Source organism: Erinaceus europaeus, chromosome 12 (assembly GCF_950295315.1).
Source record: "Erinaceus europaeus chromosome 12, mEriEur2.1, whole genome shotgun sequence".
NCBI classification, from domain to species: domain Eukaryota; kingdom Metazoa; phylum Chordata; class Mammalia; order Eulipotyphla; family Erinaceidae; genus Erinaceus; species Erinaceus europaeus.
In genome coordinates this window covers 45,235,556-45,250,547 of record NC_080173.1, presented here as the reverse complement: position 1 = coordinate 45,250,547, position 14,992 = coordinate 45,235,556, and the positions used below count along the sequence as shown (strand labels likewise).

The 14,992-nt window shown below is 47.3% G+C and overlaps 1 protein-coding gene and 1 long non-coding RNA gene across 8 annotated transcripts in view; both read right to left on the bottom strand.

Moving 5' to 3' along the window:
* Window positions 1–5,451, bottom strand: part of LOC132541911 (uncharacterized) — a 307,257-nt gene extending 301,806 nt beyond the window's left edge. Inside the window, exon 1 of the long non-coding RNA XR_009553022.1 lies at window positions 5,169–5,451. This is a non-coding gene — a long non-coding RNA (uncharacterized LOC132541911). The remainder of the gene's footprint in view (window positions 1–5,168) is intronic.
* A 3,488-nt stretch (window positions 5,452–8,939) lies between these two features.
* The window catches only part of MPP2 (MAGUK p55 scaffold protein 2), a 32,172-nt gene continuing 26,119 nt past the window's right edge, over window positions 8,940–14,992 (bottom strand). For all 7 annotated transcript variants that reach the window (XM_060203413.1, XM_016192006.2, XM_060203414.1 and 4 more), the window contains 7 exons: window positions 14,678–14,809; window positions 14,464–14,569; window positions 14,318–14,386; window positions 13,930–14,091; window positions 13,069–13,271; window positions 12,581–12,709; window positions 8,940–11,348 (listed from right to left, as the gene is read on the bottom strand). In XM_060203413.1, the coding sequence (XP_060059396.1) occupies window positions 11,172–11,348; window positions 12,581–12,709; window positions 13,069–13,271; window positions 13,930–14,091; window positions 14,318–14,386; window positions 14,464–14,569; window positions 14,678–14,809 (978 nt within the window). In that variant the 3' untranslated portion in view covers window positions 8,940–11,171. The remainder of the gene's footprint in view (window positions 11,349–12,580; window positions 12,710–13,068; window positions 13,272–13,929; window positions 14,092–14,317; window positions 14,387–14,463; window positions 14,570–14,677; window positions 14,810–14,992) is intronic.

Sequence of the window (14,992 nt, the reverse complement as noted above, 5' to 3'; positions counted from 1 at the left end):
CAATAAAATTTTGCAGCTTGATCAGAAACTTGTCTTGCTGTCGTTCTTTCGTGTCTCGTGTCCCTTTCGTTCCAGGTCTTTTAGGTTCCTAGCCCCTGTTCACCGCCCTGCTGGTCGGGGCATTCTGGCGCCCGAGCGTGGGGCGAAGAAGCCTTCTGGACCTAGGAACTCCGCTGATCGAGAGGGTAGGCCTACCCGAATCACCGAGTCATCGCGGCCAAGGGGGTAATGCAAAGACTCGCATAGATGGCTACGGAAATACCCGACTGTGAGTAGCATCTGGAGGAGAGTGTCACAGCGGCTGAGGTAAGCAAAACCATGGGACATGAATTTAGCAAACAAGATTTATTCATTAAAGGACTCAAGGAGTCACTCAAGATACGAGGAACTAGGATTAAAAAGAATTAAAGAAGTTTTTAGATTATATTGGAAATATTTGCCCCTGGTTCCCCCAGGAAGGCACTATAGATGAGAAGCGTTGGAGAATTGGTGACTGTCTTAACGATCACTATCAGTCTTTTGGTCCTGAACGTGTACCTGTTTCTGCCTTTTGTTACTGGAATTTAATTAATGATATCTTAAAATTTTATAATAACCACCCTGATATTAAAAACCTTATTACAGAGGGTGAAAAGGTCCTCCGGCAACTTTCTAGTCCGCCATCTAGGACAAAGTCCCCATCCCCATGCCCTTCTGTGATTATTGATCTTGATCCCCCAGTACCCAGTCAAAATAAAAGCCTCCCAACACCAGATGAAAGTAAAAGCCCTGTCCCCCTCCCTATAGGTCCCACCGCACTTACTAAAGTTCCCTTTATTGATCCTCCTATTCCTAATTCACATGAGAATGAAACCCAGCATTCTTTCCCCCGCCTCTATCCAGTTTTACAAAACCCTTCCTCTCCTGAAGCACTTCCCGTGGAGGATGAGGCTTTGCTAGAAAAAGAGGCTGCCAAATACCACAATCCAGATTGGTGTCCTCCTCCCTTTAATCTCTCTCCCAACACTTATGCCCCCGCTCTCCAGCCTGACCCTCTCCTTGACAATCCTTCTGTCAGGTGGGCACGCTCAGGAGCCCTTACAGGAATTTCCACCCTCCGCAAGGCCCTTGCTGACCGGAGAGAGCAGCTTCAATTAATGAAAGAAATAGCTGCAGTTACAGAAGAACTTACATTTTTAGTCTCACCAAAAAACCCAATCCCTAAAACTAAAATTAAACCATTCAAATCAAAACCGGTTTTAGCTTTCCCTGTTACTCGAAGCCAGGTTCAAACTGGCTAACCCTAACCCCTACACTCTTCCTTGTCCAGCCCTACACCACCGCCCCTCCGTTTTGTGCTCCGGTCCTTGACTTGGCCAATAATACTGATTAGACCACCAAGGCTAAAACTCAACTAGCATGAAAAACAGCTTCCCTTAGAAAATTAGTAGAAAAAAAATGAGAACATTTACAATTAGTCAAAGAACTGTGGGCTCTTGATTTGGCATTATATTACTATTAATCAGAAAACCAGTACACACTTTTGATAAAAATTTAATGATTTGTTTCTTTAAAACTGTAAAATGTACCTTAGCCCAGAAAAAAAATTTCAAAGATTTTTCTCTGCGCGACAGTAAACTAAGCCCACCTGTTCCGCTCGCACAGCCAATCACAGCACAGAGCTACTGCTCCACAGATTGGCAAAGACTGCAGTCAATCATTCCCTAGCCACTAACAACCCTCCTGGGTGGGTAGATAGTCTGTGAGTTAAGAATTCAAAAACCAAAGCGGTTTTTCAAAGGGAAAATTTTTCTCTTCACGAAGAATGTATGTTTTAAGTCTGTGCTACCCTTGTTTTCATTAATGTGTGTTAACCCCTAAGTAACTAAAGTTTGTTTTAAGTTTTAAATAAGATTTAGTTAAGATAAATGTGGTTTTAAAGATCCCAACTCATAGAGTCGGCACACCTTTACCAAAGTAAAATATAGGACAGTTTCGTCCTTCTGATAGCTAATATCAGCATCAATTCATTAGTTAAAAGATTTTCTGAGATATCTAGGCATGGTAAAATGCCTCTATAGTCTCTCTCACTCTTGTGAGAATTGTAAATATTACCAGCACCCCAATACCAACTGCCACTGTGTGTTAGTTTGTTAATTCCATGCTTAAACTGGCTTTCTAATAACCCAGTCAGTGTAGAGCAGTGGCCTTGCCAGGAAAAAAAGGGTTAAACATATTCCTGGCCTGATAAAAAATTTTTATTCAACAGATGTGATTCAACAAAATTATTTAGTGTAAAATGATCATCTAAAAGAAATGTTAACAGTAAAAATTTATTTTAACATTTCAGCTATAAGGTTTATCTTAGCTTTTTAAGTTACCTATCCAAATCAAAGTGAAAGATCAATTAAGTTGTGTACCCACCCTTGTTCATAGCTGCCCTAAGGGTGTGATAGCTTTGTGATAAACAAAGATCCTAACAAACAAAGTTTAACATTTTACTTAAAATTGTTTTTAAGACTGGCTTGGGTTAGTAAAAGATAACACAATGGTTATGTAAATTATTTACATGCCAGAGGCTTTTGTCTGGTTTTCCTCTTTATATCTTTCTGCTTTTAAAAATTATCTGGTTTGTTTTAAGACACTGCCAGAGGTTTATTCTTGATAAATTAAGGTAATACATTGTGCTTCTGGTCTGATAGAAGATTTGTTTTGGCAAATCCTGATTTAACAAAATTAATATTTTGAACATTTAAACTATGAGGTTTTATTTTAGCCTTTTAAGTTGCCATATTAGAGTTCTAAGGAGTAAAAATCTATTAAGAGTTTTATATCTATGCTTACTCATGATAGCCTTGTGATGAGTAAAGATCTTAGTAAACTAAAGGTATAATAGTCTAATCAGTTTAAAATGATGCTAAAAAATGGTAAAAATTTTATCATGTCAACACATTAGGTATTGACTTTCTATAACATATTGGTATATTCTAATAAAGAGCCTCCTAAAATCATATGAAAAAACCTCAAGCCAATTCTAACCATTAAATCATCAATTAACTTGGTACAAGTTCTCTCCCTAAGTAAATAATTATAGGTACATCTGCACATGAAGAACTGACTGCTCATATGGTAAGATTTAAAACTAAACATTTTTAATTCTTTATTTATGGGTGTGTGATGACTCCTAAAGTCACTCATATCCTAAAATTTTTCTCATTTTTTACAAGTCTCTTAAAATTGTAACGCTTGACCTGCATAGTGAGAGCACTTTACTGGCTCCTGCATTGTTTAAGATCCTGTTATTCAGACTTTTAAGATTAATCTCCATTGATAAAAGCCAATGCTCTCTGACAGATTGATGTAATTCACCTGCCCATGTTTAGTAAACAAAAACACTTTTTTTCTTTCAGTTGGTATTTTTTCTAAATTTATGTGGGCTACAGCTCAAACAAGAAAAACTAAAACCCTTAAGCTTAATTAATAAAAAAGAAGAGAAATGCACCCCCCAGTATTCAGTTGGCTAAAGTGTCAATGAAGTAACATACTAAACCTTTTTAATATTTACAAAAATTCTAATTGTCCATTTATTATATCTCATTGACAAAGCCACCCACTTTTCCAGTCACAGAAACATATTCTTTTTCTCTTTTTCAACACTGGATGTCCATGTTTGTTTTCCTTTTATTATGGTGGATGACATTATTGCTCTTGCAAAATCCATGAAGTCCCTGTTGGCAAGTCCTTACCACAAAGGACGCCATGGCAGTATATACTCCAGCTAACCTCACCAGCCTATCCAAGTCTTCTCTTTCTGCTGACCTACCACTGCTGACTTCATCTTTGCATGTTTATTGACTGCTCACTTTTCTCAAAATATTCCTCGATGTTCAAGGAACCTCACTTTAACATCTAATGTGTATGTACCTCCTCTGTGTTTTGGTAAACACCATCCTATATTTTCATGTCAATTCTGCTCTACCTGGTCCTTGCCTCCTAGTTTTGCTTGTTCCACAGCTGACCCTCTATGAAGAAGAAAAATTTCATCAGTTGGCGCTGACCAGACCAGACGTGCTGTGTTTCTTCCCCTGGACATAACATCCACTGACTACTTCCCTTAGACTTGCTGGTGGCATGCTAGGACACTCTATATATTCCTCCCATGAATTTTCTGACAAATTACAACAGGTTATAGACTCCACCACAAATAGTCTTGAGTCACTACAGAGCCCCTTATCGGACCCTTATTAGTCTTTTGTTAATGGTTACCTTAGGACCCTTTATTTTTAATAAGATTACTGATTTTATAAAACGGCAGATTGACTCCTTGGCATCAAAACCTTTGCAAATACATTATCACAGACTTGATTTGGCTGACAGAGGCCTGGCTGAACCTCAGTATGACAGACCTCCTTTTCGGATGGCATAAAACTCAGAATTATGCTTCGAGACATCCAACCTTGGCAGGGCAAGGACACCAGTAAGGGGTGCAAGGCAAAGCACTGCAGGGGGAGGACCCTATTGTCCGCCTCTGAGTCCCCCATGAAGCAAACCTGATTTGCATGGAGGTTGGTGTCAGCAACAAAAATTGTTTCCCTAGAAACCGTGGCTCTGCCTCCCCTCCCCAAAAAGACACCTAGAGCCTTATAAGATGCGGGAAGATTGGTTTTGCACTCACCCCGTGGGAGGAATCGGGTCAGTACTTCATCCCCTCTGGTTATGCCCACCAAACCTGCTGTTAGGGTCTCCGCTCCTCACCCCCAATTTCTTGCCTCAATTTAAATTATAACAAAGGGAGGATATGCCAGGAGCCATTTCTCTGCTTGATAGATGATAAGCTTTGAAACAATGGAAGCCCTCGAGACAAGTGTTAATTCCCCCCTGGGCAGGACATTTCCCCTCAGGTAAACCATTTATCAGTAATCAAGTGAGTCAACACACAGTTGTGGTAACAAACATGGTTTCAGCCATTTGTTGCAAGGAACATTCCGCTTTGAAGTTTGCTCCCCCTCCCCCCCTTCCAGCATTCCCTCTCCTTCCCCAAAGCCTTATAATGCCTGTGAACACAATAAAATTTTGCAGCTTGATCAGAAACTTGTCTTGCTGTCGTTCTTTCGTGTCTCGTGTCCCTTTCATTCCAGGTCTTTCAGGTTCCTAGCCCCTGTTCACCGCCCTGCTGGTCGGGGAACTACCTCAGTTTATTTCTTTTTTTAATATTTATTATATTTACTTATTCCCTTTTGTTGCCCTTGTTGTTTTATTGTTGTAGTTACTATTGTTGTTGTTGTCATTGCTGGATAGGACATAGAGAAATGGAGAGAGGAGGAGAAGACAGAGGGGGGTAAAGAAAGACAGACAGCTGCAGACCTCCTTCACCGCCTGTGAAGTGACTCCCCTGCAGGTGGGGAGCCAAGGGCTCGAACCAGGATCCTTCTGCCGGTCCTTGCGCTTTGTGCCACCTGCACTTAACCTGCTGCGCTACCACCCGACTCCCTCCTCAGTTTATTTATATTCTCTCATCAGATATTACCTTTATTTCTACTTTTGCTACTACAGACAATAACATGTACTGGGGAGATAGCCTACTGGTCATGCAAAAGACTTGTGTCTGAGGTTCTGAGGTCCCAGGTTCAAGCTCTAGTACTGCCGTCTGAGCTGAGTAGTGCTCTGGTCTCTTCTCACTCTCTCTTCCTATCTCCTTCATTAAAAATAAATATTTAGGGAGGCGGGTGATAGTGCAGTGGGTTAAGTGTATGTGGCACAAAGCACAAGGACCGGCATAAGAATCCCGGTTCGGTTCGAGCCCCTGGCTCCCCACCTGCCAGGGAGTCACTTTGCAAGCAGTGAAGCAGGTCTGCAGGTGTCTATCTTTCTCTCTCCCTCTCTGTCTTCCCCTCCTCTCTTCATTTCTCTCTGTCCCATCCAACAACGACAACAACAATAAAACAAGGGCAACAAAAGAGAATAAATATTTTTAAAAACTAAAATAAATAAATAAATATAAATATATTTTTAAATTCTGGATAAAACAATAATGTGGTGCATCTTTGTACATGACTTTATCTGCATCTGAGAACTCCTTTAAAAAGGATTTGCGTATGTGGAAGCTCCAGGTCACAGAATGTGGAAATGTGTGGTGTTGCTGATTACCACTGTTAAAGAATTTTCTGAAATGGCAAAAGCTCTGTCACTCCCACCAGGGCCTTCCAGTCTGTGCTTCTCAGTCACAGTCTCTCTGTCCCTATGGTGTGGCAAGAGAAGCCACTCAGGAGTAGCCCTGAAGTAGGGGGTGAGGTTGGGGGGTGAGTCTGAGGAAGCAAGGGAAATTCCCTAGAGAGGGCCAGCACTTCCTTATCAGAACCTAGGACATGATCCCAATGTGGGGGCCATCTAGTCACTTCCCAGGTCCCTGGTACCAGAATCTTAGCTTGCCTAACTTTGCTCCTGTTTTACTTTGAACTTTCCAAACGTGATGCTAATATCTGTATATGTCTTTAGAGCAACTCCACCTTTCCTATTCACTCACCAATCCCACGATGGTTCTTTGTTTCATGACCTTGAAGATGTCACTTCCCACAAGCCTGGCAACACAATAAAAGCGGTTGAACATAGGACTGCATTGTTTGAAAGCAAAGATACCTTGTTCAACACTGTCTAACTAGAATCCCCCTACTCTCATTTTCCAGACTCTATTTTGTGGGACATGAGGGAAAGAAACTCCCAAATCAGAACTGAGATTTCACTTCTCTAGGGTAAAGATTGGATTGAACTTAGAAAAATAATGGAATGCTTCTTACAGCAGTATGTGATGAAGTCACAGCCACAAGAGAATCATGGATCATCTTACAATAAAATGTGCTGGGCTGGCAAAATAATTCACTTGGATAATGTACTGCTTTGCCTTAGGCAAGACCCAGGTTTGAGGCCAGCCCCCACCACACTGAAGAAAGCTTTGGTATTGTAATCCCTTACTGTCTCTGTTTTCTTTGTCTCTATAAAAAATAATAATAAATGTACTCAAATTATGGGGGACTTTCAACATTTTTCTCTTTTTCTTGGATCACTACAGTTAAAGAAGTGATCCAATATCAACTTCTAGGTACCAAGTACAGGGGCAGAGTCATGAACTACAGAGAGGAGTAAAACCTGTTGCTGGAAGGCAGCCAATCCATGGAATAAAGGGGGAACAGAGGAAGATTTAAGCATTTAATTTGTGAAGTTACTACCTGTTGGTTCTGTGCCAAGGCCTGGAGTGTGAAATAAAAGATAGAAATATACATCACGGGGCCAGGCATGGCTCACCTCACTGAGTACGCATGTCACCACGCACTAGGACCCAGGTTCAAGCCCCCTGTCCCCGCCTGCGGAAGGGAAGCTTCACAAGTGATGAAGCAGTACTGCAAGTCTTCTCTTTCTCTCTCCTTACGCCGGTCCTTGCGCTTTGCGCCATGTGCGCTTAATCTGCTGCGCTATCGCCCCACTCCTCTTTCTCTCTCCTTATCCCGTCCGTCCTTTAAAAATAAAGTAAAATAGCTGCTTGGAGTGAAGTAGCAGATTCTTTATGAAGGCACCAAACCTCAGCGATAACCCTGCAAGAAATATACACAACACCCAGCTGCTGCCAGGAAGACACCCTCCCCTGCTTGGACAGGGAGGTGGGCACGCACCTCACATCTGGAACATCCAGTTCCTACAGTGTGCTGTGGCTCCAGGATGTTCCTTTTCAAGAATACTGAGCTCCTAACATGAGCTGGCCCCCTGCCACCCAAGAAATGTAATGTGTTACTGTTTCCTCTAGCCATCAGCTCCATCCTCTGGCCACTTTCCTAGAGTCTCCCACAGGCTCTGGCTCACCCTGTCATGTCTTTTCTCCTTAATTCCTTATCATCAAAGAGCTTACTCATTCATATACAATGAGGATTCTATGGGAGTCAGGCGGTAGCGCAGCGGGTTAGGTGCACGTGGCACAAAGCACAAGGACCGGCGTAAGGATCCCGGTTCGAGCCCCCGGCTCCCCACCTGCAGGGGAGACGCTTCACAGGTGGTGAATCAGGTCTGCAGGTGTCTGTCTTTCTCTCCCCCTCTCTGTCTTCCCCTCCTCTCTCCATTTCTCTCTGTCCTATCCAACAATGACATCAACAATAACTACAACAATAAAACAACAAGGGCAACAAAAGGGAATAAATAAATAAATATTTTAAAAAATGAGGATTCTAAAAAGGCCCATAAGCCTGTTATTTTATAGTGATTGCAGTGACTGAGATTGCTAAGTGCTTTGAAACATGCCTACAGCTGTTCCTTGCCATGTTCAGGACACCATGTTTGAGCCCTAATAGCACATGGGAGCACTACAGCACCATGTGCCTCTGTCTTCCCTCCTAAAATAAATATAATTAAAAAGGTGGCATAGTGGGCTGGGGAAATAGCATAATGGTTATGCAAATGAACTCTCATGCATGAGGCTCCAAGTTCTAGGTTCAATTCCCCTAACCACCACAATCCAGAGCAGTGCTCTGATAAATAAAGAAAAGAGGGACAGGAAGGACAATAAAGGAGATGACAGGAATGAAGAGGAGAGAGAACAACAATAACTACAACAATAAAACAAGGGCAACAAAAAGGGAATAAATAAATAAATAAATAAATAAATAAATAAATATTAAAAAAAAGAAATGAAGAGGGGAGGAGGGGAGGAGAGAAGAAGAGAAGAAAGGAGTGGAAAGGAAAAGAGTTGGCATGGGAGCAGTGGAATCACACATGCACAAGGCCCCAGTGTCAAGTAAAATAAATAAATAAATAAATGTATGTGCCTCTGGAGATGGTAACTGTAAGAACAGGCCAGGAAACTGTGGAAGACATCACAGAACATAAGGCATGTGGCTCCATTCATCTGTGCTGTACTCCCCACTCCCCCGTCCCTCCCAAAGCTACTCATCCAAACCCATCCAAAGAGAGTCCAGACATCTCTGCTTTCATATTTAATTCCAGGGGGAAAAGAAAACCAGTGGGAGAGGAAGCTGAAGAACTGAATGGTTGGGGTAAGGGAGGTCAACTAGGTTAGGACTGAGTGTGGACAGTATGGGACAGAGTCCTCATGACCCCCAAACCCCTCAGATACAAATGTCCACAATGGGGGAAGGGAGTCACAGTGGGAGAAGGAGAATGAAGAAGTGGGCTGACACATACACCTGCTCTGACCCAACTCCAGGGCTCAGGCAAGGGAGGCGGAACACTGCTCAGAGAGGGAGAGGAGGGCCTGGGAACCCTGCCCCATCCCCACCACTAGAGGAGAAGATGCCAGAACAACCATCAACATCGGAGATTGGTCCTAAGGGGCCAGCTCCCTACCATGGTGCCCAGCACACCCTGTCCCAGCAGAGAGGGTGGTCTCGAGGTGGATAGGTGTGAGGGGAGGCTGCTCCTACTCTCCCAGGTGAGGGAGAACACACCCTGTTACTTCCCTGCTCCCAGGCCCCTCTGAGAATGAGAGTGATGTAAGGGAGAGCGGAGTTGAAGATAAAAAGAAGACAGACGAAATGGGAAAAGAGTATAAAGAAGGCTGCATAGTGGTAGCAGCTCTATGCAGATGAGGTGGGAGCAGGCTTGACCTTTGTGTCTCATTTGCATATCATATGCAAATGCAAACAAGGTTCCCTACTATAATAAATATATTTTTCTAACTTTGTAATAAATATTCTGTTTCTTCTCCCTCCCCTTCCCTAGGAAATGGGCACACAGTGGTTGAGGGGCCAGCCAGGGCTGACACTTCAGCGAAGACACACTAGACACTTAGGAGAACTGGGGAGCATGACGGAGGGACACGGGGGGACGCACCTGCAAGGACCAGCTCACCCCAGAAAGGATCACAAAGAAGGATAAGTGGGAGATAGGGAGATGACTGGGGAAGTCTAGTATAGCATTCTCTCCCGAAAAGGGATTCTTCCTTGAGGGCTGGAGGGTGGCCTTTAGAGCAAGGAGACAATTGGAAAATTGGAAGGGCTGGTCAAGACTCTTAGAATCGTCTAATGTGGACCAAAATAGGGCCCTTAAAAAGTAACCCTCAGAGCAAATTATCCCTTGGCTTCCCTTCCCCCCAAACCAATTCTGACACACATGCTAGAGGCAGAGGTGGGGCCAGGCACCGTGTATGCCAGGAAGCTGCAGGCTCCAGCAGTGATGGAGCCCCTGGAAGGCTGCAACAAGGAGCCTGCTAAAGAGCAAACCTCCAAGCCCATACTCCATCTGCCACAACTCACAAAGTGCCCTCTGCACCCCACAGCCCCCCACTCCCCAGGGAAGTTCTGATGCCAGCAAGCTGACTGGATTCAGCTAGAAAGCAGACCAAAGGGGACAGTGTCAGGGATAGGGAACCCAAATGTGTTCCCATCACTGGAGCCTTTTGGTCAATAGTAGGAAGCTCCTGGTTGCAGGGTTCAACTTCTGGCCCACCCCTACCTGGACTGAGCTCAGGGTCCCCTGCCAAGGGCAGAACAGGCAGTTAGGAAGCATCGGGGAAGTCTGTGGGGAGACTTCGGCAGTGAGAAGCTGTGTGTGTGTGTGTGGAGGGGGGACAACAGGGAAGTGTCCACCCAAGGGACCCCATCCCATTCTGAGGGAGCAGAAAGAAGCACCGCCCCCCCAACTGAGACAACCAGAGAATGCAGTGGTACCAGGCTGGCACCACCATAGGGCTGGCCTGGCTGCTGGGGACCATATGCTCCCTCAGTTACATGGAAACAGCCAAAGGCCCACACAGAGGACAGAGGTCAGGGAGCCCCGGCACAGGGTGGGTACAGCTGGTGCAGAGGAGGGAAGGTAGCTGCAGAGAGACGGGGGACAGTGACCCCCCCCCCATATTCCTTAGCAGTTACTCACTTCTCTGAACTGAGCTGTAGGGAGGTGATTCTGACACAGAGTCCTGTGCCACAGTCTAGACAGCTGGCTGTGACCTCTTGGTGTCACAGAGAATTGGCAGCACCTGGGCACAGAGGTGCCCCATGAGCCCCCAACTCCCTGGCAGTGCATGCTTCCTACTTTGAGCCAGCATCAGGCCTGGGAGCAGCCATTACCAGGGAGCACTGGAGTGCCAGGGACGGGAGCTGAGGAGGGTGGCTGGGGGCACCATGAGGGCAGGGGACAGACTAGGGTTCTAGGTCACAGCCCAAAGGGGGTGGGGTCAGGGTGGGTAAGCAGGTTCAGTACACCCAGCTGACAGGCACCCACTGGGGCTCTGTTCGCAGCTTCTCCATGGCGGCCTGCAGCTCCCGGAAGGTCCTCTCCAAGTTGCTGTTGACTAGGCTGAGGTCAAAGTAGTGCTCGTAGCCCCTCTGGATGCGGCTGCTCTCCTCCACGGTCCGCCTCAGGTCTGCCTCCTGCCCAGCACAGGGGAGAGCTGACTGGTCAGTGGCCCCCAGCAGTAGGGTCTACAGCTATCTAGCCCCTTCCCCAGAGCCTAAGCACAGAGGCACAAACTGCCCAGCTAGGGAGCCTGTAGCACCTGTCCCAGGGCGGTCCTCCTGTAGCCACAGACAGCTGATAAAAGGGAAAGCAGGAGGAAACAGCCTTAGTGGGTGCTGAGCATGTCACTGAGGCCTTCCCACTTCACCCTCCCAATGGCTGCCTGAGATCCCTGACGACACATCACAGCTGAGGAAATTGTGGGACAAGGTCACATAGCCACTCAGATGTTGAATGAGGTCCACCTGGAACCAAAGGCAGTGCTGCCTCCGGTCTGACTGGTCCCCTCATCCCAGCAGCCCAAAATGCACCTTCCATCCTGAGTATCCCACGAGTGCCTGAGGCGATTTGCCCTCACAGGTCTATTTGAAGCTAGCTGGAAGGAGCTCTAGGCTGGCCTGGCTGTTCTCTGTGTTCCAGGGGTTACGGTCTGCTGTATCAGGGGCCAAGGACCAGCAGCAAAGGGGAGCCCAGACCAGACATCCTCCAGCTGACAGCGGCTCTGACCTGGGACCAGTTAGCTGCTGCAGAACTAAGTGTAGCCAACAGAGGGACACCTGAGCTAAGAATTCTGCAAACTACACTTCCAAGAGGAGGGCTCCTAGCCAGTATCATTCAATACCTCACTGGAAGCCTCTTCTTCCTAACTCCTTCCAGTTAGCCTTCCAGCCCCTGGTTTCCTCCCTTCAGCCTTCATTCAGGTGTAAACAGCCCTCAGCCCACCTCACCCATCAGGACCAGTTCAGCCCCTGATCTCCCACTGGTCCTCTAAACTCCTTGCTCAGCATTCTCTCCCTGCAGAGTGGACTGAGCAGAGGTCCTGGAGTCACTAGCTCCCATGCCTGCAGCTAGCAGTGTCCCTGACTAACTCCAGGGCACTTACCTCCTCCTCCCCCTCCTGTTCCTCCTCCTCCTCATCCTCCTGCACCTCCTCTTCCTTCTCCTTTTCTCTCTTTCTCCCTCATTCTCTTTCTCCCCTTCTCTTTCTCTCTCAACAGTGACAGAGAAGCAGTGAGGCAGAGAGACTCCTTCAGTGCCTTGGCTGGGGACCTCTTCCCTTTCTTGACACTAGCTTCTTCTCTTCATTTGTTTTGGTCACCCCACCACCCCTACAGGTCCCTCCCACTACATCCCAGAGACTCCTCACCGTGAGCTGCTTGGTGGACACCCCACTCTCCAGGGCAGCCCGGTTCATGGCCCGCAGGGTCTCATAGTCAGGGGCCTCGATGAACACCACATAAGGGACAAACTCGGCCGTTCTCAGCACCTTTACTGCCTGCGGGAAGAGGAGAGGAGGGTGGGGAGCATATCCCTGTGGACACCTGAGAACCAGAGTCGGGGCAGCTGGCATGGCACGTGGGGGTGGATAAAGAAAGGATACATGGGGGTCTAGGACGTGTCCTAGCAAGTCTTGGGGGCGGAACTGCTGCAGGTAACTAGGGTCTGGGTCACTGGAGGAGACAAGGAGAATTGGGGGCTTCTGAGAAGTTGAGAAAAATTTCAGGTGGCTGGTCCCTAGAAGCAGTTGAGAGGTTCTGTGGAGGTGCTTGGGAGAAAAGTACTTGCCATAGATACAGGAGTCTGGTTTGGGGGTGGGAAGCAGAATGACAGAGAGGAGACCTGGCTGGGTGGTACCTGGGGGTTGACGTCCAGTACGCACACCTTGCCAGCTGCAACCACTCCCCGGATAGAATCAATGCGGGTGCCGTACAGGTTGCCCTCATACTCGCCATGTTCCAGGTAGCACCCAGCACGAATGTCAGCCTCCATCTCGGAGCGGGACACAAAGCTGTACCCCTGGCCTTCCCTCTCTGAGTCCTTGGGCCGCCGAGAGGTGTCTGAAGAGCAGAGGGGCAGTGAGTACAGACAGGCCACGTCATTCCAGACACACATTCTTGTGTGACCTGTAGCCTGAGGGTGCAGCCTGGCCCTCATCTTTGCCTTCTTACACATATGGCCACAGCACAGACACATGCACAGCACACCACACAGCCATTCATCCTGAGAGGACATTCAGATAAGAGAGAGGCCCAGAGAATACAGTAGCAGCCTAAAATCACACAGCAAGGCAAGTCAGCCTGGGGACATGGGGTGGTTGGAGAGCAGCATTCAAGTTCCTGCCTCCAGGAACCAGGAACTTCCACCATCTTAGCTGGTTCTGTCACCTAGAGGCCCTGTTTTCCACAAGGCCACATGCAGCTCACAGCCCAGCTCCACATGGGTCCCTAGATTTTTAGCAACTGAAACATAAGAGAAGGAAAGAGGAGCTGACCAAGGACTCTGGGGATAGGGCCTTAGCCCTGTCAGTTTGCAGTTCTGCAGTTTACACACACACACACACACACACACACCAGCAGAGGACACACACACACCACACTGCACACCCAAAAGTACGCTTTGACCTGCTGTGCCCACAGATGCCCAGTGAACACAATCCAGGTACCCAGGGCAGGCTCTCCTCCCTGGCCCCACCCACTAGACACAGCCCGCACTCACAGGGTACCGTGGTGCCATAACGATCTGGATTCCACATGATGAGCTTGTTCTTCAGGCTGCGCCGGCCCACACCCTGAGCCCCAATCAGCACCAGGGTTTTCCGGCCGAAGGGGGGCATGCGGGCCACCTCCTCATAGATGAGCAATTCGTGGCGGTCAAACTCTAGGCACAGAAAGATGGTGCTGCTCACCAGGCAAGGCAGGGGGTGGGATGGGGTGGAGTTCCCAGGGAGGCCAAGGGTAGGAGAGCAGGGGTGTGTCATCAGCAGTAAGACTGGACTGAGCCTAGGGATTAGTTGCAGCACCAGGAAAACACACTCACAAGTCATGGGGTGGGGGGTGTAACAAGTGCATTCTGCTAAAGAGGAAGGGGGCCCTCCAACACCCACCTGCATTCTTAGTGGTCAGATACATCATGCGCTTCTTTTTCTTTCCTGAAAGGCTGCCACAGAGGGTCCCTGGCCACAGGGAGATTGGTGAGTGAGGTCAGGCAGATCCCCTCAAATACCAGATTGGGGGTGGGGGGGCCTTATACCTGTGTTGGGTGTCAGCTCCAGGTCACGCTTGACAAAGGCTTTCCGCTTCTCCTCCAGCAGCTGGCTGGGGATGAGGCCAGCGCTGCCCCCTTCCACATGGCATGCCTGAGGCACACATTGCAAAGACCCACACACGTGAGCGCACACCTTCCCCCAGCCCTCACATCCCCCACACCACACCTGGGAGACCGCCCACGAGTACCCAGCACTCACCTGCCACCAGTTGGCATCATCCTGGTTCACGATCTGTAGTAAATCCCCGGCATTGAAGCGCAGACCTGCCTCCTTGCATGGGATGAGGCTGTCTCGGGCTGGGTCATAGTCAAAGTGGCATTTCACAAATACCTGGGCCAGTGGTCAGAGTCACCTCCTGTAGACAGGCCTTAGCACTGCCCCTCAAGAGGCTTTTTATTGTTAATAAGATTTATGTCTGCAGCCCAGAGGGATGACACAATGCATAAACTCTACCTCTCTTTTTCTTGTTAGTAAATAAAACTGTTTTAAAAAAAGAGTTTTATTTCCATTTAC